Raw genomic sequence first — 20816 nt, forward strand, 5'->3', positions numbered from 1 at the left:
AAGGAGACTGTAGTTAAGCTTCATACCTGCTAGTACTACACCCCTGTCAGGCTGCACAGATCATACCCATTAGTGCCCGACACATGTTCCGGGGATGTGGTGTCAGGGGCACACTCCTACACACTTTTTGAGTTGTAGTGCTTTGCAGCCTCTTTGGCAACAGACCTCTATGAAGGTGTTTCAAATTACAGGCATCCCTACAACCCTGACATATCAGATGTGTATTATTTTTGCTGAGCTCCCAGAGGTCCTGCTTCCTGGACAAAAACTGGCACATACACTATTTAGTGCTATTCAATGGGCTATTGCCTTTTTTTTTTTTTTTTAAATCAATAAAAGCTTTATTGCGAAAAATTCACACCATTACATTCAATAAAAGAGACACTATCGGATGGCAGCTTCAAACCATAAACATTACATAGTCCACACCATGCCACAGTCCCCCCAAGTTTATCACACATAGGTACAGTTCGATCCACAGAAAAGAGAACATAGTATATGGAAATGCAGATGCAGGGAACTCCCCCATCCCAGACATTTGAACCAGAGAGCCACACCCAAAGAATTACAATAACAAACGGTCCAGAACGAGATCATCAGGGGCCATGCCCAGACTGTTCAACCATACTCCCCATACCTTTGAGAATTTCTGGGGCACCCCCCGATGTTGGTACATAACCTTCTCCATACGTAAAGTGGAACCCATCTGTTCCAGCCACATCCTGTATGTAGGTGCTGCCTGCGCTATCCAGTGTCTCAAGATGATTGGGCTATTGCCTTTAACTGGTGGTCCCCGTCAGTACCTTGGTCGCAAGTGCTTCTCCGTATGGAGTCTATCACACTGATGGAGAGGGTACATCACACTCTTATAGACTCCAAGCGCATATTTTACCGTAAGTGGCAAAGCTGGTCGGCCTATTAACCTCTAAAACTGTATCAATATATGTGATCCTGTCTGCATTGCTCATTAGGTTTCAATTACCCCAGCAAGACAAATCTGGCAATAATGTCAACTGTTTTTTTTTTTTATGTTCTTTTCTTTTCTTTCTCTTTTCTTGTTTGTTTTGGCTCCTTTCGATTTTATATAGAGGCAGAGAACCTTTAGGGCCCCAGTGCAAGAAAACATGAAGGGCCCCCTGGACCCCTGACCGGTGCCCTTCCCTTCAAGCCCGGGGCTCTTCCCACGGATCCTGGGGCCCTTTACTGTCATTGCAGGGCCCTTTATTACAGTCCTGCAGCGGGACCCTTTTACAAGTTCTGCAGTGGACCCCCTTCCTGCCATCTTGGGGCCTCCCCACGGTGGTGGAATGCCAGGGCCCAGTCGCAAGTGTGACCATTGCGATCCTGGAAGTTCACCCACTGGTGTCAGTATTTTTTATTTTTTTATATTTTAATTGTATTATTTTTTTTATCATTTTATTTTTTTTTTTTACAATGTCACTGACAATGACTCTGTCCATTCAGAAAAAGAAGGAGCTGGTAAATGACATATTTACTGACCCCTTCTTGGTTCTCTATTGTGACACATCCCCTGCAGCAGCCGGCAGGAGAGGGAAGGGAGCACAGTGGGGAAAGGGGGGGGGCAGTACAGTAGGGGGGGCAGGGGAGCACACAGGGGCCCAGAGACAGCAGAACACAAGTGAACTGGATAGGAAAAGTGGCGGGTTGCAGCATACGGAGGAACCAATCTCCTCCATTTTCCTCCTGCAGCTACAGGAGGAAAAAGGAGGACAGTGATTTTTCTACATGCTGCCCCCGCCACCCATCCTATCCAGGTGTACAGGAGAGCCGCACAGGCCCCCTGGAGCATGGGGCCCGGTTGCAACCCCTGTAGTTACGCCCCTGTATAGAGGGATGCATTCCATACCACTTTTATTGTGCCATATGATTGTACTTCTCTATGCCTTTTTTTATGATGTATCTATGAAAATTCTTTAATAACAACATTAAACAAAAGAAAATCTGATGTAAAACTTTGTCCGACGAACGATCTGCCGATTTTGGGATCGTTAGTATGGTGCTTTCGACAGCCGATTACAAATTTTCGGAGGACAAAAACTGAAGGTGCAGGCTATAAAATGTTTATCTTATGTGAACATAACATTTGATTTTCGTTTAATTGGTACAATTTTCGTCCGAAAAAAATCGCAAGAGTCTATGCATGCTCGGAAACGAAACAATACATACAAAACAATTAAACACATGACATCACTTCTGAAGTTGTTCTGAATTTTCATATGAAAGTAACCTCTTCACTTTCTATATGAGACCAGCATGCAACAAAAAACGGACGAATATTTGTCCGTTAATCTGATCGTGTGTACGAGGTAAAGTTCAGCTTATTCAATTAAGCTTTGACAAAGAACCTGGAAACTGATTGGTATCCAGGAGTGGAGATGAGGCGGCCTTTTAAAAAATATGCAGAAGTTGATTGGCTACCATGTACAGCTGCACCAGATTTTGCACTCTCCAGTTTTAGTAAATCAACCCCTTTGTCTCCCTAAATAAGTTAGAATTTTGCATCATATAATCTCTTGATTTCTCTTTGTAAGACTTCTCTACTGTAAATGTATTATCTGCTTTTCAAAAGGAATGTGATTTGACTAACAGATGTAATTATTTTTACTTCTGCTCCCTTGCATAGGATAAGCTTGCTAAAGAGGAGCAGAGTAGCAGCATTAACCTAAACAAGCTGAATGTTCAGTGGCGTGCAGTACTGCGGGAGGTGAAGGCCAAGGAGTTGCGTAAAGACATAGAGATACTCAGTCAGACCTTTGAAAGAGTTGTGGATTGCAAGAACAACGTCATCAAGGTGAGCAGCTCATATCAGAACACACGATAAATCCACCTATTCTACCTTTCAACTAAATGTTAGCACTGCTCATTGCATACTATGGAAATATCAAGTGGCCATACAAGCGTAAATAAAATCATATCAAAATGCTTAGAACCTTGCAAGGCAAATGAACAGGTTTACTTTATTGCGGGCACTTCAGTGCCTTATATTTCTCTTTCTTCCCTTTGCTTCCTTAGAATTCTGCCTGCACGCAAGAGTAAAGCCAGGTACACATGGGTCGAATGTCGGGAGATATTTGCTGGTTCAAAAAAAAAAAACATCCGACATTTGGCCCATGTGTATGTCGGTCTGTCCGACGAGCATGCCGGAAAACCAGCAGCCAATAAACTCCTGATCAGCGCTTTCAGCCAATGGCAGAGAGTGCTGATTGGAGTGTTCTGGCGGGGTACCATCTCCATGTCACAACACAATAGCTTAGTGGGGGAGATCACTATACTAACTATGCATAGTGAGTACAGCGGCTCCGACTGGAGCTGTCAGTTTTTTTTTTCGTTCAACCCACTTGAGAAGCAGCTCTTGAAAAAGCAACTTCAAGCTTGCTTATTGTTGATGACTTTCTTCCAGCCCCCATGTGACAGCGCCGGGTGTGTAAATAGCCATTTACTATGTGCATTGTCATATGGGAGTAAAGGAACTGTTCTACATTCCTGGAAGTACCATCATGTCAGTTTGTTTGATAAGACAAATGATAAGGCAAGGTAAGTACAAAACGGCTATAGCTCCGACACTAAAGTGATTGTAAACTCTTACCTTGTACAACACATTAAGTTTAAAATAGAAATGAAAGGCAAAACATTTGTGTATAGCAGGGGTCTTCAAACTCCAGTTGTTCAGGAACTACAATTCCCATCATGCCTAGTCTTATTTGTGAATGTCAGAGTTTTACAATGCCGCATGGGACATGTAGTTCCTCAACAGCTGGAGGGCCGTAGTTTGAGGATCCCTGGTGTATAGTATAGATATTTTGGGAAAAAAAAAACATTATAAACAATTCTCCCCCCCCCCCCTTTTTTTATAAGTGATCACATTTCCCCTGTCCTCAGCTGCATAAGAGCTGGAGGAAGAGAAACCGCAGTGCACTGATCTTCCCAGTGAATGGCTGTGCGGGGGAAGGGGAGGGCATCAGGACAAGTCTGATCATTGGAGGAGAGCAGGCTGATTTCCCAGCCTAGCTAGAGAACTGACCACAATGTACTCTCCTGCTTAGTGTGGTCAATTTTTAATAGAAAAGCCAAGGGACTGGCAGGAACACCAAGGATTTCACACACAGAAAGCAATAAAAAAGAGAACAGGCTACTTTTTCATACAAGTACATGGTACAGCCTGCACATATCGGGAATATGAAATGTTGGGTTTACATATTCTTTAACCACTTTAAGACCGGAAGATTTGACCCCCTTCCTGACCAGGCCCTATTTTGCGTTTCGGCACTGCGTTATTTTAACGGACAATTGCGCGGTCATGCTACGCTGTACCCAAATGAAATTTACATCTTTTTTTCCCACAAATAGAGCTTTCTTTTGGTGGTATTTGATCACCTGTGCGATTTTTATTTTTGCATTATAAAAAAAAAAAAAGCTACAATTTTGAAAAAAAAAACTACATTTTTCACATTCTGCTATATAACATTCCCCCCCAAAAAATTAAAAATCTTAATTTAACATTTTAGGCCAATTTGTTTTCTGTTACATATTTTTGTTAAAAAAAAATCGCAATAAGCGTATTTTGATTGGTTTGCTCAACTACGGGAAAGATTTATGTCATTTTTATTTATTTATTTTTTTACTAGTAATGGCAGCGATCTGCAATCATTTGCGGGACTGCGACATTGCGGCGGACAGATCGGACCCATAACTGACATTTGACACTTTTGGGGGGACCAGTGACATTACTACAGTAATCAGTGCTAACAATATGCAATGTTAGTGTAATAATGACACTGGCAGGGAAGGGGTTAACACTGTTGGTGATCAAGGGGTAAAATTTATGCCTCATGCTTACTTACGTGTGTGAGTGTGGTGGGGGTTTCTGTGACACAGACAGAGATCGCAGGTTCAGCTATGCTGAATCCTGTGATCACCTCCTGTCTGTCACTGAGAAGATCCGCCTGCTTTGTTTACATAAGCAGGCGGGTCTTCTCACCGTTTCCAGGACGATCGGGGGAGGGAGGCGGCAATATCCGCTTCTCCTCCCCCGGCCCGACTCCCGCTGTGTCTAAACACAGCAGGAGCGAGCCTCCGCCGGAATCACATGAACTCCAGCAACGTTGGACCCAGGAGAGCCGCACTGCCGCAGTAGGATTACTGTGAGCAGTTGACAAGTGGTTAAAGGTTAAGTTCACCTTTTTGAGAAAATAATAAATGCACATATTTTTGAAGGGAAAAGAAAATGTGCATTTATTATTTTTTTCAAAGGAGCCTGCAGAACACGGCACCCATGATCACTAAGATCAGACACTGCCTCCTGCTTTCTTGCCGTTGACGTAACTCTGTAAGGGCTGTAAGTTTGAAAGATGAAGGAGAGTCAATGAACTACGAGTGTGCTGATGAGCGCCCTCCTAGTTTATTGGGCACTACAAGGCATCTGCTGAGGAGGACATTAGAAAGTTTGCTTTACTTGAAAGTCATCCTTTTGTATATTATGTAGAAATGTATTTTAATAAGGAGGTGCAGATGAACAGCACAATCTCCCCTCCTCCAATCACAGAATGTAAGATATTTTCTCAATGAATGAGGTGTCAGCCAAGCAACCCCGCATCCAATTCTCATGTCAGGAGACTGTGACCGTCTCTCAATGGAGCCGGTTCACACATCTCCGGGACGGCTGCGGAGCGGTTTGCAGAAGGGTCCTGTGCGTCTTCTGGACTGTTTCAGGTTTGAAATGAGACAAAAATTCAGATGGAATTTGGACCTGAAATGGTGAACGGGGACACACCGGACCCCTGCTGTGAGCCGCTCCGCACACAGTGTCAATCCAGCCTGAGTCTCAGTCAGTGTTAATTTCGTCGACTAAAACCGACTAAAATGTTTTCGTCGACTAACACAATTCAGATGACTAAAATACGACTAAAACTAAAATGGCATTTTAGTCTTAAGACTAAAATACGACTAAAACTAAAATGGCATTTTAGTCAAAAGACTATAACTAAAACTAAATCGAAATTTGCTGCCAAAAATTAACACTGGTGCATGCTGAAAGCATAAATAATAACATATTAGATTTTTCACTCCAGGACCAGCAGTAGTATACAATGAGTTTGGAAATTGTAGAGAAATGCTTAAATAATGCATTACAAATTACAATTGAACTACACCCATTTGATTATAGATGACTAAAATTAGTTTTAGTCGACTAAAATGTAGGGCGTTTTAGTCGACTAAAATATACTGGAGTTTTAGTCGACTAAATACGACTAAAACTAAAACACTTGCAGAAGACTAAAATAGGACTAAAACTAAAATGCCATTTTAGTCCTAAGACTAAGACTAAAACTAAATTGAAATTTGCTGCCAAAATTAACACTGGTCTCAGTGCTGGAAATTCTGCATTTAGTATTCTGTAAACAGGGTGAAATAAAGTACAAGCTTTACAAAATGTTGCAGCCTACACACATGGCACACATTTCATTAGTGCTGATTTGTTTTTTAGTGCATATGCCCAAATATTGTTTAGGCCAGAGTTTAGTAAGGCGAATTGCATATATTGTATATACAGTATGTTATGTAAAAATAAATCTGATGCTTTGTTTGTAGTCTCTAATAAAGGATGTAGAGGAGGCAGATGAGCAGTACACACATGCCTTGCGTAGTCATCTCCAGAACATCGATCAGCTATTGGAGCTTCAAAGGGAACGTCTTGATCTGCTACGAGAAGAATATCAGCAAGAACTGGATACTGTGTTGCAGGAATTTGATACTGAAAGGTTTGTCCATTGCCAGGAAATGGATGGTATTAGATTTCTTAGTTATCAGAAAAGTAGTCAAAGCTATTATAATTTTGCGTTAACCAAATACTGTCAGTGATTCTAGTGCCAGTCCTGGGCGTGGGTCAGATGGCACCCTTTTTTGTTATCTAGTGGTGCATTGTTCCTGGAGGTATTGCCATGCCAGGTCCATGCATGAAGTGGACAGAGCTCTTCTAATAGCTCACTGCTCTAAAAATCCATTTAATATATGGTCCGCCAGACAGGAGATGTATCAGAAATTAACTGATACGAAAAGTTTTGTTTTGTTGAAAAAAAATATTTTATACATAAAATACAATGCAAACAAAATACTTTGGGGGTACAATCAACTGCCTAATGCAACACAGAGCAAAAATACACTACAAAGCAATAAAGCATATACACAAAATAAATTACATTTACATGCCTGTCATGTTGCCTGAGGCAAAAAGGTACAGAGCCTCATGACAATGCTTGACCCAGAGGCGTAACTAGAACCTTCAGGGCCCTGGTGCAAGGAACCATGAAGGGACCCCTGGCCGGGGCCCTTTCCTTCTCTTCCCCCTGATCCTGGGGCCCTTTACTCTCGCCTTTATTACAGTCCCACAGCAGGACCCTTTCATAAGTTCTGCAGTGGGCCCTCTTCCGGCCATCTTGTGGCTTCCCCATGGTGGTGGAATGCCAGGGCCCAGTCACAAGTGTGACCTTTGCAATCCTGGAAGTTTACCCACTGGTGTCAGTAGTTTTTATTTTTTGGTATTTTAATTGTATTATTTTATTTCATTTTTTTTTTTTTTACAATGTCACTGACTATGACTCTGTCCATTCAGAAAAGGAAGGAGCTGGTAAATTACACATTTACCGACCCCTTCCTGGTTCTCTATTGTGACACATCCCCTGCAGCAGCCGGCAGGATAGGGGAGGGAGGAAGCCGGTAGCACAGTGGGGGGGGGGGGGGGTCAGGAGAGCACACAGGGGCCCAGAGACAGCAGAACACGAGAGAACCGGATAGGAAGGGCGGCGGGGGCAGTATACAGAGGAACCAATCTCCTCCATTTTCCTCCTGCAGCTACAGGAGGAAAAAGGAGGAGAGTGATTTCTCTACATGCTGCCCCCGCCGCCCCTCCTATCCAGGTGTACAGGGGAGCCGCACAGGCCCCCTGGAGCATGGGGCTCGGTTGCAATTGCAACCCCTGTAGTTACGCCCCTGGCTTGACCCATTTACAAAATTGTGGCCTCTGAGATACCATTGCAATTCCTAGCAACACTGGTGGGGCACTGTTGAAATCCAAAAAGTGCAGCGTTAACTTACTAATTAGTAACTTAACAATAATAGAGGAACCCTCTAATTTATGGTAATCGCAATAAACTTCAATTTTACCTTAATACCGGTCCCTGTGATGTATGTAACTTCACATAAAATACACATCAAACTGAAAATAAAAAATAAAATTTAGCAGGGATGGTGGAAACCCCTTCTATAGATGTTTGCGATACAGATTAACTTCAAGTGCAATATTTCCAGTGATATGTGATTTCACATGTAATACACTTTAACCACTTGCCGACCGCCCACAGTATATTTACTGCGGCAGTCAGCCCCGTACAGGCAAAGTGACGTAGTACTACGTCGCTAGCCTGAGAGCCTCTAGGGGGGAGCGCGTACCGCCGGAGGCGCTTCCGCCCCCGCTCGTTCCCTAACATGTCCGTGCGTGTGACCGGCGGACCCGATGTTCGCCGGTCACTCGCGATCGTCCGCTGCAGAGGGAGAAAGGCAGGCGGCTGATGTAAACAAAGCCGCCTGTCATTCTCCCTGATCTAACTGCAGAGATCATACGATCCTGCTATGTAGGATCGTATGTCTCTGTGGTTACATCACTAGCCACACCCCTTTACAGTTAGAAGCACACCCCTAGGGACACACTTAACCCCTGCATCACCAATAAAGTTAACCCCTTCCCTGCCAGTGTCATTTTTACAGTAACAGTGCATATGTATAGCACTGATTACTGTAGTAATGTCACTGGTAGCCCCAAAAGTGTCAAAAATGTCAGTCAAGGGTCCGATCTGTCCGCCGAAATGTCGCAGTCCCGCAAAAAAAATCGCAGATCACCGCCATTACTCGTTAAAAAAAAAAAAATGACAAAAATCTTTCCCTTAGTTAGTAAACGCAATAACTTTTGCGCAAACCAATCAAAATACGCTTATTGCGATTTTTTTACCAAACATATGTAGCAGAAAACAAATTGGCCTAAAATGTTAAAAAATTTTGATTTTTACATTTTTTTGGGGGGGGAATTTCATATAAAAAAATGTGAAAAATATTGTTATTTTTTCAAAATTGTCGCTCTTTTTTTGTTTATAGCGCAAAAAGTAAAAATCGCACAGGTGATCAAATACCACCAAAATAAAAGCTCTGTTTGTGGGAAAAAAAGGACGTCAAATTGGTTTAGGTACAGCGTCGCACGACCACGCAATTGTCCGTTAAAGTCACGCAGTGCCGAATCGCAAAATAGGGCCTGGTCTTTGGGCAGCCAAATCCTCCGGTGCTTAAGTGGTTAAAAGAAGAATAAGAAAAATGTTTTTTTTTTTTTTAAACATAGCAGGGGTGGTGGAAACACTTCTACAGATATTTGCAATACAAATGAACTTAGAGTGCAATAATTCACATTATAATAGTAACTAAAACATAAAATAGTGTAACCAAAAAATAATAATAATAAAAATTCCAAAGTGTAATAATGGTGGGAACCTCCCAACTAAAAAGTTGTTGAAGTTAATTTGTATTACAAATATCTGGCGGAGGGTTACCACCACCCCTGCTAAATGTTAATTTTTTTTTTTGTAAGTCTTATTCTTCTTTTGATGTGTATTACATGTGAAATCATATATTACTGGAATTATTGCACTTAAAATGAATCTGTAGTGCAAATATCTATAGGAAGGGTTTCCACCATCCCTGCTAAGTTTCATTTTTTATGTCTTATTTTCAGTTTGATGTGTATTATATGTGAAGTTACATATCGCAGAGATAGGTATTGTGATAATTATGAGGTCTATTGAGATTAATATACATTAGAGGGTTCCACTATTACTGTTAAGTTATTGATTAGTAAGGTAGCACTGTACTTTTTTGTTGTTTTCACATGCTGATCTTTACTTGTGCTACATGCCGATGTTTAATACTGCCACATGCCAATCTTTAGTATAATAGGTAGTCACTGCGCTACTATTTGAAATAAACTAGAGGTAAAATAAAAAAGTGTCAGTAAAAGGCTTGCTGCAAAGCACTGTTATGTGTTCCCACACCACAAAAGTAAAAAAAAAAATAAAAAAAATGTACTAATCAATAACGTAACAATAATGGTGGAACCCACTAATGTATAGTAATCTCAATAAACTTCAATATCACCACAATTCTGGTCTCTGTGTTATGTAACTTCAGATAGGATACACATCAAATAAGACAAAAAATGAAACTTTCCAGGAATGGTAGAAACTCCTCCTATCGCTATTTACAATACAGATTAACTTCAAGTGCAATTATTCCAGTGATATGTGATTTCACATGTAATACACATCAAAAGGAGAATAAGGCATTTACATTTTTTTTAAACTTAGCAGGCATAGTGGAAACCCCTCTATAGATATTTGCAATACAAATTAACTTCAACTGCAACAACATTTTAGTTAATTTATTATGGCACTTTGGATTTTTTTTTACATTGTTACACTTAATTTTACATGTTTTAGTTACTATTATAATGTGGATTTTTGCACTTGAAGGTCATTTTCCACCACCCCTGCTAAGTTTTAAAAAAGTTTTTATGTCTTATTTTCCTTTTGATGTGTATTACATGTAGAATCACATATCACTGGAATTATTGCACTTGAAGTGAATCTGTATGGCCAATACACTGCTCAAAAAAATTAAAGGAACACTTTGAAAACCCATCAGATCTCAATGGGAAAAATTCTCATGCTGGATCTCTATACTGATATAGTCTGGGTAATGTGTTAGGAATGAAAAGATGCCACATCGTTTGATGGAAATGAAAATTATCAACCTACTGAGGGCTGAATTCAAAGACACCAAAGTGAAAAAAATGATGCAGTCCATTTTGCTGAAATTTCATTGCAGCAACTCAAAATGGTACTCAGTAGCTTGTATGACCTCCACGTGCTTGTATGCATGCCTGACAACATGGGGGCATGCTCCTCATGAGACAATGAATGGTGTCCTGGGTTATTTCCTCCCAGATCTGGACCAGGGCATCACTGAGCTCCTGAACAGACTGAGGGGCAACCTGGCAGTGTCGGATGGACCGAAACATAATGTCCCAGAGGTGTTCTATTGGATTTAGGTCAGGCTGAGGCATGCATGGGGGCCATTCAATGGTATCAATTTCTTCATCCTCCAAGAACTGGCTGCATACTCTCACCACATGAGGCCGGGCATTGTTGTGCACCAGTGAAAAAAATAGCAGCAAGTGTGACTTCTGTGCTCATAAAATTCCCATCACCTGGCACTATCTGCCTCTCACCTCCACAACTCGACCCCAGAGGGTCAAACAGCATGAACAATCACCACGATATTCAGCCAATGATAATCAAATGGAAAACAGGACCACAGCCTCCAGCATAAAACCGCCTAGAAATCGATTATGGCAGAGGATACAGCTTCCCAGATCGTGCTCAAACATAAGGAGAAAAAGAACAGATCTAGTGCTCTCTGTTGCGGTTTAAACGATTTATTGCTCAAATAAAAGTATTGCACTTACATTTTATTGCACAAAAACGAGCATGTAATGCAGAGCCTGCAGCGTGCTGGATGGTGCCTGATTTCCGGGTAGTTAGACAGCCTTCGGACCGTGTGACCAATCCCCCGTACGCGTTACGTCATGTGGGCGTAGACTTCTTCAGCGGGGATGCTGATAGGTCAATGGTCCGGCTCTTTATACTGTCCTTGGGCAGTGCCTATTGCGTCATGTCCGGCGTTTCACCGTCGCCACGGAGATCAAACGTCTCTCTGGACAGGAAGCAGATGGGCGGGCCCTGATCGTGTTGTTTACTATATAGATCTCCATGGGGACATTGCAATATCTCCCACAGCCAGCACGATCATTATAAGACAAATTAAATTCCTTATGTTTAGCAAATACTTATGTGGTATTGTCTTGGGTGTTTAATCCTAAAGGACAATTATTAATCATTTACTGATTATTTATGATATGATCAAACGGACCTGACGGCTGTACCTGACATCAGACACCAGATGGCAGCATTCTGCTCACTCCATAGAAAACAATGCAAAATACAATACATTACATACAGATTAGATAAAAACATTTGCACATTACTACAAATATATCTACACATACATAAAACCTGATTATTGTCTAAAATAAAAAGTAAATAAAAAGGTATAAAATTGATAGAGTAAAAAATGACCATAAAAACTTATCTATCTGAAATAAAACAATTAAGATCAAAGTCAACATTCAAACCCAGGGGTGTTAAAACTTTGGCCTCGTAGATCCAAAAGGATTCACGACGGCTGAGTTGTCTAATAAAGTTGCCACCCCTCCAATGGTAGCTAACTTTCTCGATCCCCCAAAATTTTAAAGTGCTAGGATTTTTGTGATGGCAGTTTTTAAAATGTCTCGATACACTGTGGGTGGTAAGTCCTTTACGTATATTATTAACGTGTTCCCCAACACGTACATGTAAAGCTCTTGATGTGCGGCCAATGTACTGTAACCCACAGTCACACTCTAACATGTAAACCACTCCCTGTGTGGCACATGTTATCAGATTTTTTATTTTATAACTTTTTTGTGTGACCGTGGAGATGAAATCCTTACGTTTCTTGATGTTCTTCCTACAGCTTTTACAAGTGGCGCACTTTCCACACGCATAAAAACCTGCCAGGAACGGAAAGATACCATTGTTCTTGACCTGGGGGGGATTAACCACCCCAGGAGCTACCTTATCTCTAAGGGAGGGGGCTTTTCTGTAAACAAATTTCGGCTGTTCTGATAAGACAGGCCCCAAAATCCTGTCTTCTTTCAGAATAGCCCAATGTTTACGTACAATTCTCTCAACTTTTTTATGTTGGATATTGAAGTCCAAAACTAGTCGGAACTGTGTGTTTGTTTCCCTGGGCCTAGAATTTTCCAAGAGGCGTTCACGATCAGTATTTTTAACCCATTCAAGTTCTTTAGATATATCCTTTTTGTCATATCCCTTCTCTAAAAACCTTCCTGTTAAGGTATTTGACTGTGCAATGAAGTCCTCCTCCGTGGTGCAATTACGCCTTAGGCGTGTAAATTGCCCACGGGGGATATTGCACAGCCACTGTTTGTGGTGGCAACTATTAAGAGGGATAAAAGAATTTCTATCTGTGGGTTTAAAATAATTACGAGTTTTAAAAACACCATCAGCTTTAAAAATCTCCAAGTCTAAAAATACAATATTTTCAAGTTGTAAATTCCACGTAAGGACGATGTTCTTCTCATTGCTATTTAATCTGTCCATGAAGGCTTCCAAGCTTGCCATGTCTCCCTGCCATATCATGAACAAATCGTCGATATAACGACGATAGCAAATGAGTTGAGGGGGCAAGTTTTCAAAAACCACTTCTTCCTCCCAGTGGGCCATGAATAGATTGGCCACACTGGGAGCAAACTTGGCCCCCATCGCAACTCCCTTGATCTGTAGATAAAAACTATGATTATACCAAAAATAGTTTTTATTGAGACAAAACTTAAGGCTCCTCTGAATGAACCTGATCTGTTTTCTGGGTAACTGTGATTGTAATAACCCCCATTTTACCGCACTAAGTGCGTCGGAATGATCAATAATGGTGTATAATGATCCAACGTCCGCTGTAATCATTATGCATTCAGAGGAGCTTGGTAACGTTTTTAATATTTGAATAATATGTTTCGTGTCTTTAAGGAAAGATTTCGTTTTCTGAACTACTGGCTGGAGAAAAAAGTCTATGTATTGTCCCAACCTGGCCGTAATGGAATCAATTCCATTGACTATGGGACGGCCAGGTGGGTTCTCCAGTTGTTTGTGTATTTTAGGCAAGAAATATATTATAGGCCTCCTACAAAACAAGGGATCTAGATACAGAGCTTCCTTGTGGGTAAGTACCTCACTATGTTCCCCCCCCCCCTTGTAATTAGACTATGTAATTCCTCTTTATATTCTAACATGGGGTCCTTTGATAAAATTTGGTAGGTGGAGCGGTCATTCAAAAGTCTCAGCATCTCGTTTTCATAGTAACTGTTGCTGAGGACCACTAAGCCTCCTCCCTTATCCGCTGGTCGTATAACGATATCATTTCTGTTTTCCAGAGAAGCAATACCTTTTTTGATACATATTGGGTCATATGCTTTTTTATATTTTAATTTTTCAAGATCGCTGCACACCATGTGCTTGAACACATCAAGGTGCTTAGTGTCTTGACCAGATGGATTGAAGGTGGATTTATTTCTCAGGGTTGAGTGTTGGAATGTAGAGGAGGCTGAGTTACGGGTAACAGGGTTGGATAAGAAGTACTTTTTAATACTCAACTGTCTCGTGAACCTCTGTATATTAACGTAAGTTTGAAATTTATTTAAGTTCCTGATAGGAGCAAATTTTAATCCCTTGTCGAGGACTTTCATTTCATCATCCGTAAGAGGAACTCCACTCAAGTTATAAATACCCGTACCTATCTGGGCCTCTGCCTTTTTGGCTCGTCTTCCTCCTCTGCATCCTCTCTGCTTTTTCTTTTTCCCACACTCTGATTGTTGTTGTTTGGTTGGTATTGGTTCCCTCTCCAATTCTGGATTGGGGTTTCTGGGGATGGGGACTGAAATGCCTAAAATACACAAACAACTGGAGAACCCACCTGGCCGTCCCATAGTCAATGGAATTGATTCCATTACGGCCAGGTTGGGACAATACATAGACTTTTTTCTCCAGCCAGTAGTTCAGAAAACGAAATCTTTCCTTAAAGACACGAAACATATTATTCAAATATTAAAAACGTTACCAAGCTCCTCTGAATGCATAATGATTACAGCGGACGTTGGATCATTATACACCATTATTGATCATTCCGACGCACTTAGTGCGGTAAAATGGGGGTTATTACAATCACAGTTACCCAGAAAACAGATCAGGTTCATTCAGAGGAGCCTTAAGTTTTGTCTCAATAAAAACTATTTTTGGTATAATCATAGTTTTTATCTACAGATCAAGGGAGTTGCGATGGGGGCCAAGTTTGCTCCCAGTGTGGCCAATCTATTCATGGCCCACTGGGAGGAAGAAGTGGTTTTTGAAAACTTGCCCCCTCAACTCATTTGCTATCGTCGTTATATCAACGATTTGTTCATGATATGGCAGGGAGACATGTCAAGCTTGGAAGCCTTCATGGACAGATTAAATAGCAATGAGAAGAACATCGTCCTTACGTGGAATTTACAACTTGAAAATATTGTATTTTTAGACTTGGAGATTTTTAAAGCTGATGGTGTTTTTAAAACTCGTAATTATTTTAAACCCACAGATAGAAATTCTTTTATCCCTCTTAATAGTTGCCACCACAAACAGTGGCTGTGCAATATCCCCCGTGGGCAATTTACACGCCTAAGGCGTAATTGCACCACGGAGGAGGACTTCATTGCACAGTCAAATACCTTAACAGGAAGGTTTTTAGAGAAGGGATATGACAAAAAGGATATATCTAAAGAACTTGAATGGGTTAAAAATACTGATCGTGAACGCCTCTTGGAAAATTCTAGGCCCAGGGAAACAAACACACAGTTCCGACTAGTTTTGGACTTCAATATCCAACATAAAAAAGTTGAGAGAATTGTACGTAAACATTGGGCTATTCTGAAAGAAGACAGGATTTTGGGGCCTGTCTTATCAGAACAGCCGAAATTTGTTTACAGAAAAGCCCCCTCCCTTAGAGATAAGGTAGCTCCTGGGGTGGTTAATCCCCCCCAGGTCAAGAACAATGGTATCTTTCCGTTCCTGGCAGGTTTTTATGCGTGTGGAAAGTGCGCCACTTGTAAAAGCTGTAGGAAGAACATCAAGAAACGTAAGGATTTCATCTCCACGGTCACACAAAAAAGTTATAAAATAAAAAATCTGATAACATGTGCCACACAGGGAGTGGTTTACATGTTAGAGTGTGACTGTGGGTTACAGTACATTGGCCGCACGTCAAGAGCTTTACATGTACGTGTTGGGGAACACGTTAATAATATACGTAAAGGACTTACCACCCACAGTGTATCGAGACATTTTAAAAACTGCCATCACAAAAATCCTAGCACTTTAAAATTTTGGGGGATCGAGAAAGTTAGCTACCATTGGAGGGGTGGCAACTTTATTAGACAACTCAGCCGTCGTGAATCCTTTTGGATCTACGAGGCCAAAGTTTTAACACCCCTGGGTTTGAATGTTGACTTTGATCTTAATTGTTTTATTTCAGATAGATAAGTTTTTATGGTCATTTTTTACTCTATCAATTTTATACCTTTTTATTTACTTTTTATTTTAGACAATAATCAGGTTTTATGTATGTGTAGATATATTTGTAGTAATGTGCAAATGTTTTTATCTAATCTGTATGTAATGTATTGTATTTTGCATTGTTTTCTATGGAGTGAGCAGAATGCTGCCATCTGGTGTCTGATGTCAGGTACAGCCGTCAGGTCCGTTTGATCATATCATAAATAATCAGTAAATAATTAATAATTGTCCTTTAGGATTAAACACCCAAGACAATACCACATAAGTATTTGCTAAACATAAGGAATTTAATTTGTCTTATAATGATCGTGCTGGCTGTGGGAGATATTGCAATGTCCCCATGGAGATCTATATAGTAAACAACACGATCAGGGCCCGCCCATCTGCTTCCTGTCCAGAGAGACGTTTGATCTCCGTGGCGACGGTGAAACGCCGGACATGACGCAATAGGCACTGCCCAAGGACAGTATAAAGAGCCGGACCATTGACCTATCAGCATCCCCGCTGAAGAAGTCTACGCCCACATGACGTAACGCGTACGGGGGATTGGTCACACGGTCCGAAGGCTGTCTAACTACCCGGAAATCAGGCACCATCCAGCACGCTGCAGGCTCTGCATTACATGCTCGTTTTTGTGCAATAAAATGTAAGTGCAATACTTTTATTTGAGCAATAAATCGTTTAAACCGCAACAGAGAGCACTAGATCTGTTCTTTTTCTCCTTATGTTTGAGCACGATCTGGGAAGCTGTATCCTCTGCCATAATCGATTTCTAGGCGGTTTTATGCTGGAGGCTGTGGTCCTGTTTTCCATTTGATTATCATTGGCTGAATATCGTGGTGATTGTTCATGCTGTTTGACCCTCTGGGGTCGAGTTGTGGAGGTGAGAGGCAGATAGTGCCAGGTGATGGGAATTTTATGAGCACAGAAGTCACACTTGCTGCTATTTTTTTCACCGGATCACCAGTGGACTGTGTCTCTTTTATCATCTTATCATCTTTTACATCACCATATGAACTTTCTCCTTTATTCATCTTTATGCCATTTTTATTAATTGTTTGGTTTTAATTTATTTATTACCAATTGAGTTTGTTTATACATGGACTGCGCTACACTATTTTATTCTATATTACTGTGAAGGTGTTGGATTACCCTTTTAGTGTTAGCTGCTGGTCCTTGATAATTTATTCAGCGCTGAATCTTTTACAATAATTTTTTATTGTTGTGCACCAGGAGGAACCCAGGGCCCACTTCACTAGCGTAGGGTCTGACAATGGGTCCAAGGATTTCATCCCGATATCTAATGGCAGTCAGGGTGCCATTGTCTATCTTGTAGAGGTCTGTGCATCCCTCCATGGATATGCCTCCCCAGACCATCACTGACCAACCACCAAACCAGTCATGCTGAACGATGTCACAGGCAGCATAATGTTCTCCACGGCTTCTCCAGACCCTTTGATGTCTGTCACATCTGCTCAGGGTGAACCTGTTCTCATCTGTGAAAAGCACAGGGCGCCAGTGGCGGTCCTGGCAATTCTGGTGTTCAATGGCAAATGCCATTGCAAATGGCAATCGAGCTGCACGGTGCTGGGCATTGAGCACAGGGCACACTAGAGGACGTCGGGCCCTCAAGCCAGCCTTATGAAGTCTGTTTCTGAGACATTCACACCAGTGGCCTTTTTTGGAGGTCATTTTGTAGGGCTGTGGCAGTGCTCATCCTGTTCCTCCTTGCACAAAGGAGCAGATACCGGTCCTGCTGATGAGTTAAGGACCTTCTACGATCCAGCTCTCCTAGGGCGATACAGAAAACCTTCTGCAAATGGCATGTATTGATGTGCCATCCTTTCGTTCATCGGTTTCGTCATATGTTTGACGTCGTCAGGGGCGTGGTGACGACGTCAAACATATGACGAAACCGGTCAGGTGGAGTCAGACGTGACGTGACCACGCCCCCACGAGCAGGCTTCTAGTTGTTTGGTGCTTATGGAGACGCCGCAACACCTGGATCCTTGTACCTACTATTTTACATGCAATATGATGACTTCTCAAATGTGAGTTTTATACCTTATGGTTTTAATAAATGTGCTGTTTTTACTGAGTCACACTATGTCCCTATTATCATTTTTCATATGTTAATTGAATACCGGACCTGAGCTGCTTGTCACTAGTGGAGTGACACCTGGTGGATCTTTCTAATATTACTACCAAGCCTACAGTGGTCTATCCATTAGTTTGGGTGACCAACTCGCTCTGGTAAGCTGCTATTTTGCTTCCTTGGTGATCCTTCACGTGTGGTTTTCCTCTTCCTTATCCCTGGTCTTGTGGCATTTGGACTTACCTGCTGGGACTTGTGGTTCCTTGAAATTCCTTCAACACTTTATATATTATGCTTGATGCATTTTTTGGACACTGATTGATTGTTTTTCCTTTATTTTCTATAGTGCATAGACTACTATTTTGGTTCACATATGTTTTTTGGCACAATATTTTGACAAATTTCACAGTGTTTTGTTATTTATGATTGTACTATTTTGGCACTGATTTTGTTATTTTTGCCAGCAATACTTCATATTCTCTGTTAGCGCTACACATATTGTTTTATTAGTGTCTTGGGGATTTTCTATGAGTCCTATGTGTGCTGCTTTCACTTTATTTATTTTATATACTTAATAAGTTTAACATATTAGCGCGGAAATTCTCCACATTTATAACTGATTAAAAACCCCCTCTGCTACTTAACTGACCAGATCAATATCCTATTAGTTTAATTGACTTGATGCTATACTCTGATTGAAAAGTGTCCCTTTAATTTTTTGGAGCAGTGCATATATAGAAGGGGTTTCCACCATCTCTGCTAAGTTTATTTTTTACGTCTTGTTTTCAGTTTGATGTGTATTATATGTTACGCTACATATCACAGAGACCAGTATTGAGGTAATATTGTATTTTTTGAGATTTCCATACAATAGAGGGTTCCACCATTATTGTTAAGTTATTGATTAGTAAGTTAGCACTGTACTTTTTAGTTTTTTTCTAATGTCTATGTTTACTTGTGCCACATGCCTATGTAAAGCAGCATGTCCCGTTCTCTCTTTCTGTGTTGTGACTAGAGATGTGCTCACATAAACCATACAAGCACTGAATGCTATTAGTAAGATCTCAAAGCTGCAGGAGAAGGAATATTTCTAATACTGAATTACAGCAGAATACAGAGGTTATAATATATAATTATGGCCATGTGTCTACAGTTCGGTAATGGTTTACCACTTCCTGCAAACCGATGTACCTCTATGTCGGCTTGAAGAAGTGGTTGTACCGGGGTGATGCCTCCAGCTGCAGGAATCACCCCGGTACAACCACTTCTTCAAGCCGACATAGAGGTACACCGGTTTGCAGGAAGTGGTAAACCAGCACCGTTTTTTAGAGCCGGCGGTCAGCTTTCTGGTGATAACAACCAATGCGGCTCAGCAGCCACTCGGTCGTTATCACAAGGCGCGGGAGGGAACGCCTCCCCCCGCCTTTCCGCCGCTCTGCCCGGGTCTTCTATCCCACCTGAAGACCCGAGCGACCAGCATGCCCAGAAGCTGCTTAGCAGGGAATAACGTGCCTGCACCAGATCTGATGAGCGGGGCCGGTGCAGGTGCATTGATTCCTGGGAGCGATGACGTTCAGCTCCCAGGAGTCATCGCAAGCAGGAAGTGACGGCGCAGGCTGCGGCTGCAGAGGGAGGGAGGAAGTAAGCAAAAAAAAAATCGGGACTATCCATTTATTTTTCAGGTTAATGTCAGCAAGCGGATGGCCCAAAGTCATTTTTGAGGCCGGAACTCCGCTTTAGGTAGGCAGAGAAAACTTAACCTCCCTAACTAGCACCTATCTAGGAGGGTGCTACATGTATAAAAAACAAAACAAAAACAGATGGACTACTCAGTCTTTTTTCTGCCGTCACTTTTCTGTGTTTCTATGTAACAATACAGGAGTGGGCTGTTCAGTGGCTAACACCTGTGATGGCCAATTACAGGAATTAGGTGATTAGGAACTGGGCTTCCTAGTTCTCAATTGTGAGTACGAGTCCCAGGGCTCTCGGTGAGGACTTAGTCTCTGAGCTGAGAGCGCTCTCAGCACAAACACAATAATGCATATATGGCCCCACAGATAAAGACCCACTTCTGTGAGGCCATATATATGTGTATGCCCGTCATGTTCATGTACCAGGTCCCCAAATAGGGTCTGGATAGAAGGCACTGTCAGAAGAGATGCAAAGCTTTCCAGTAATACACCATGGACAATGTTTTTACCTATACAGGTTTCTGACATGCATAAAATTCCATATTGGCAACCCCTTTTGGATAGCATTTGATGCCAAATCTTTATGCTTGTTGGTAAGTCTTTTGGATTAAACATTTTTTTCCAGACAACAGACACCCATAGCTTACTAGAACTTAACACAGAATACTATCACACCAAGCCCACCGGAGCCTC

General features: G+C 41.6%; 1 protein-coding gene across 1 annotated transcript in view; it reads left to right on the forward strand.

Annotated features, from left to right (window-relative positions):
* Positions 1 to 20816, forward strand: part of DRC2 (dynein regulatory complex subunit 2) — a 78627-nt gene that overhangs the window by 19977 nt on the left and 37834 nt on the right. Inside the window, exons 3-4 of the mRNA XM_082245104.1 lie at positions 2645 to 2812; positions 6610 to 6779. Coding sequence (XP_082101230.1) covers positions 2645 to 2812; positions 6610 to 6779 — 338 coding nt within the window. The remainder of the gene's footprint in view (positions 1 to 2644; positions 2813 to 6609; positions 6780 to 20816) is intronic.

The sequence above is a fragment of the Pelophylax lessonae genome (assembly GCF_965119305.1).
Source record: "Pelophylax lessonae genome assembly, chromosome: 2".
In the NCBI taxonomy this organism is placed as follows: Eukaryota; Metazoa; Chordata; class Amphibia; order Anura; family Ranidae; genus Pelophylax; species Pelophylax lessonae.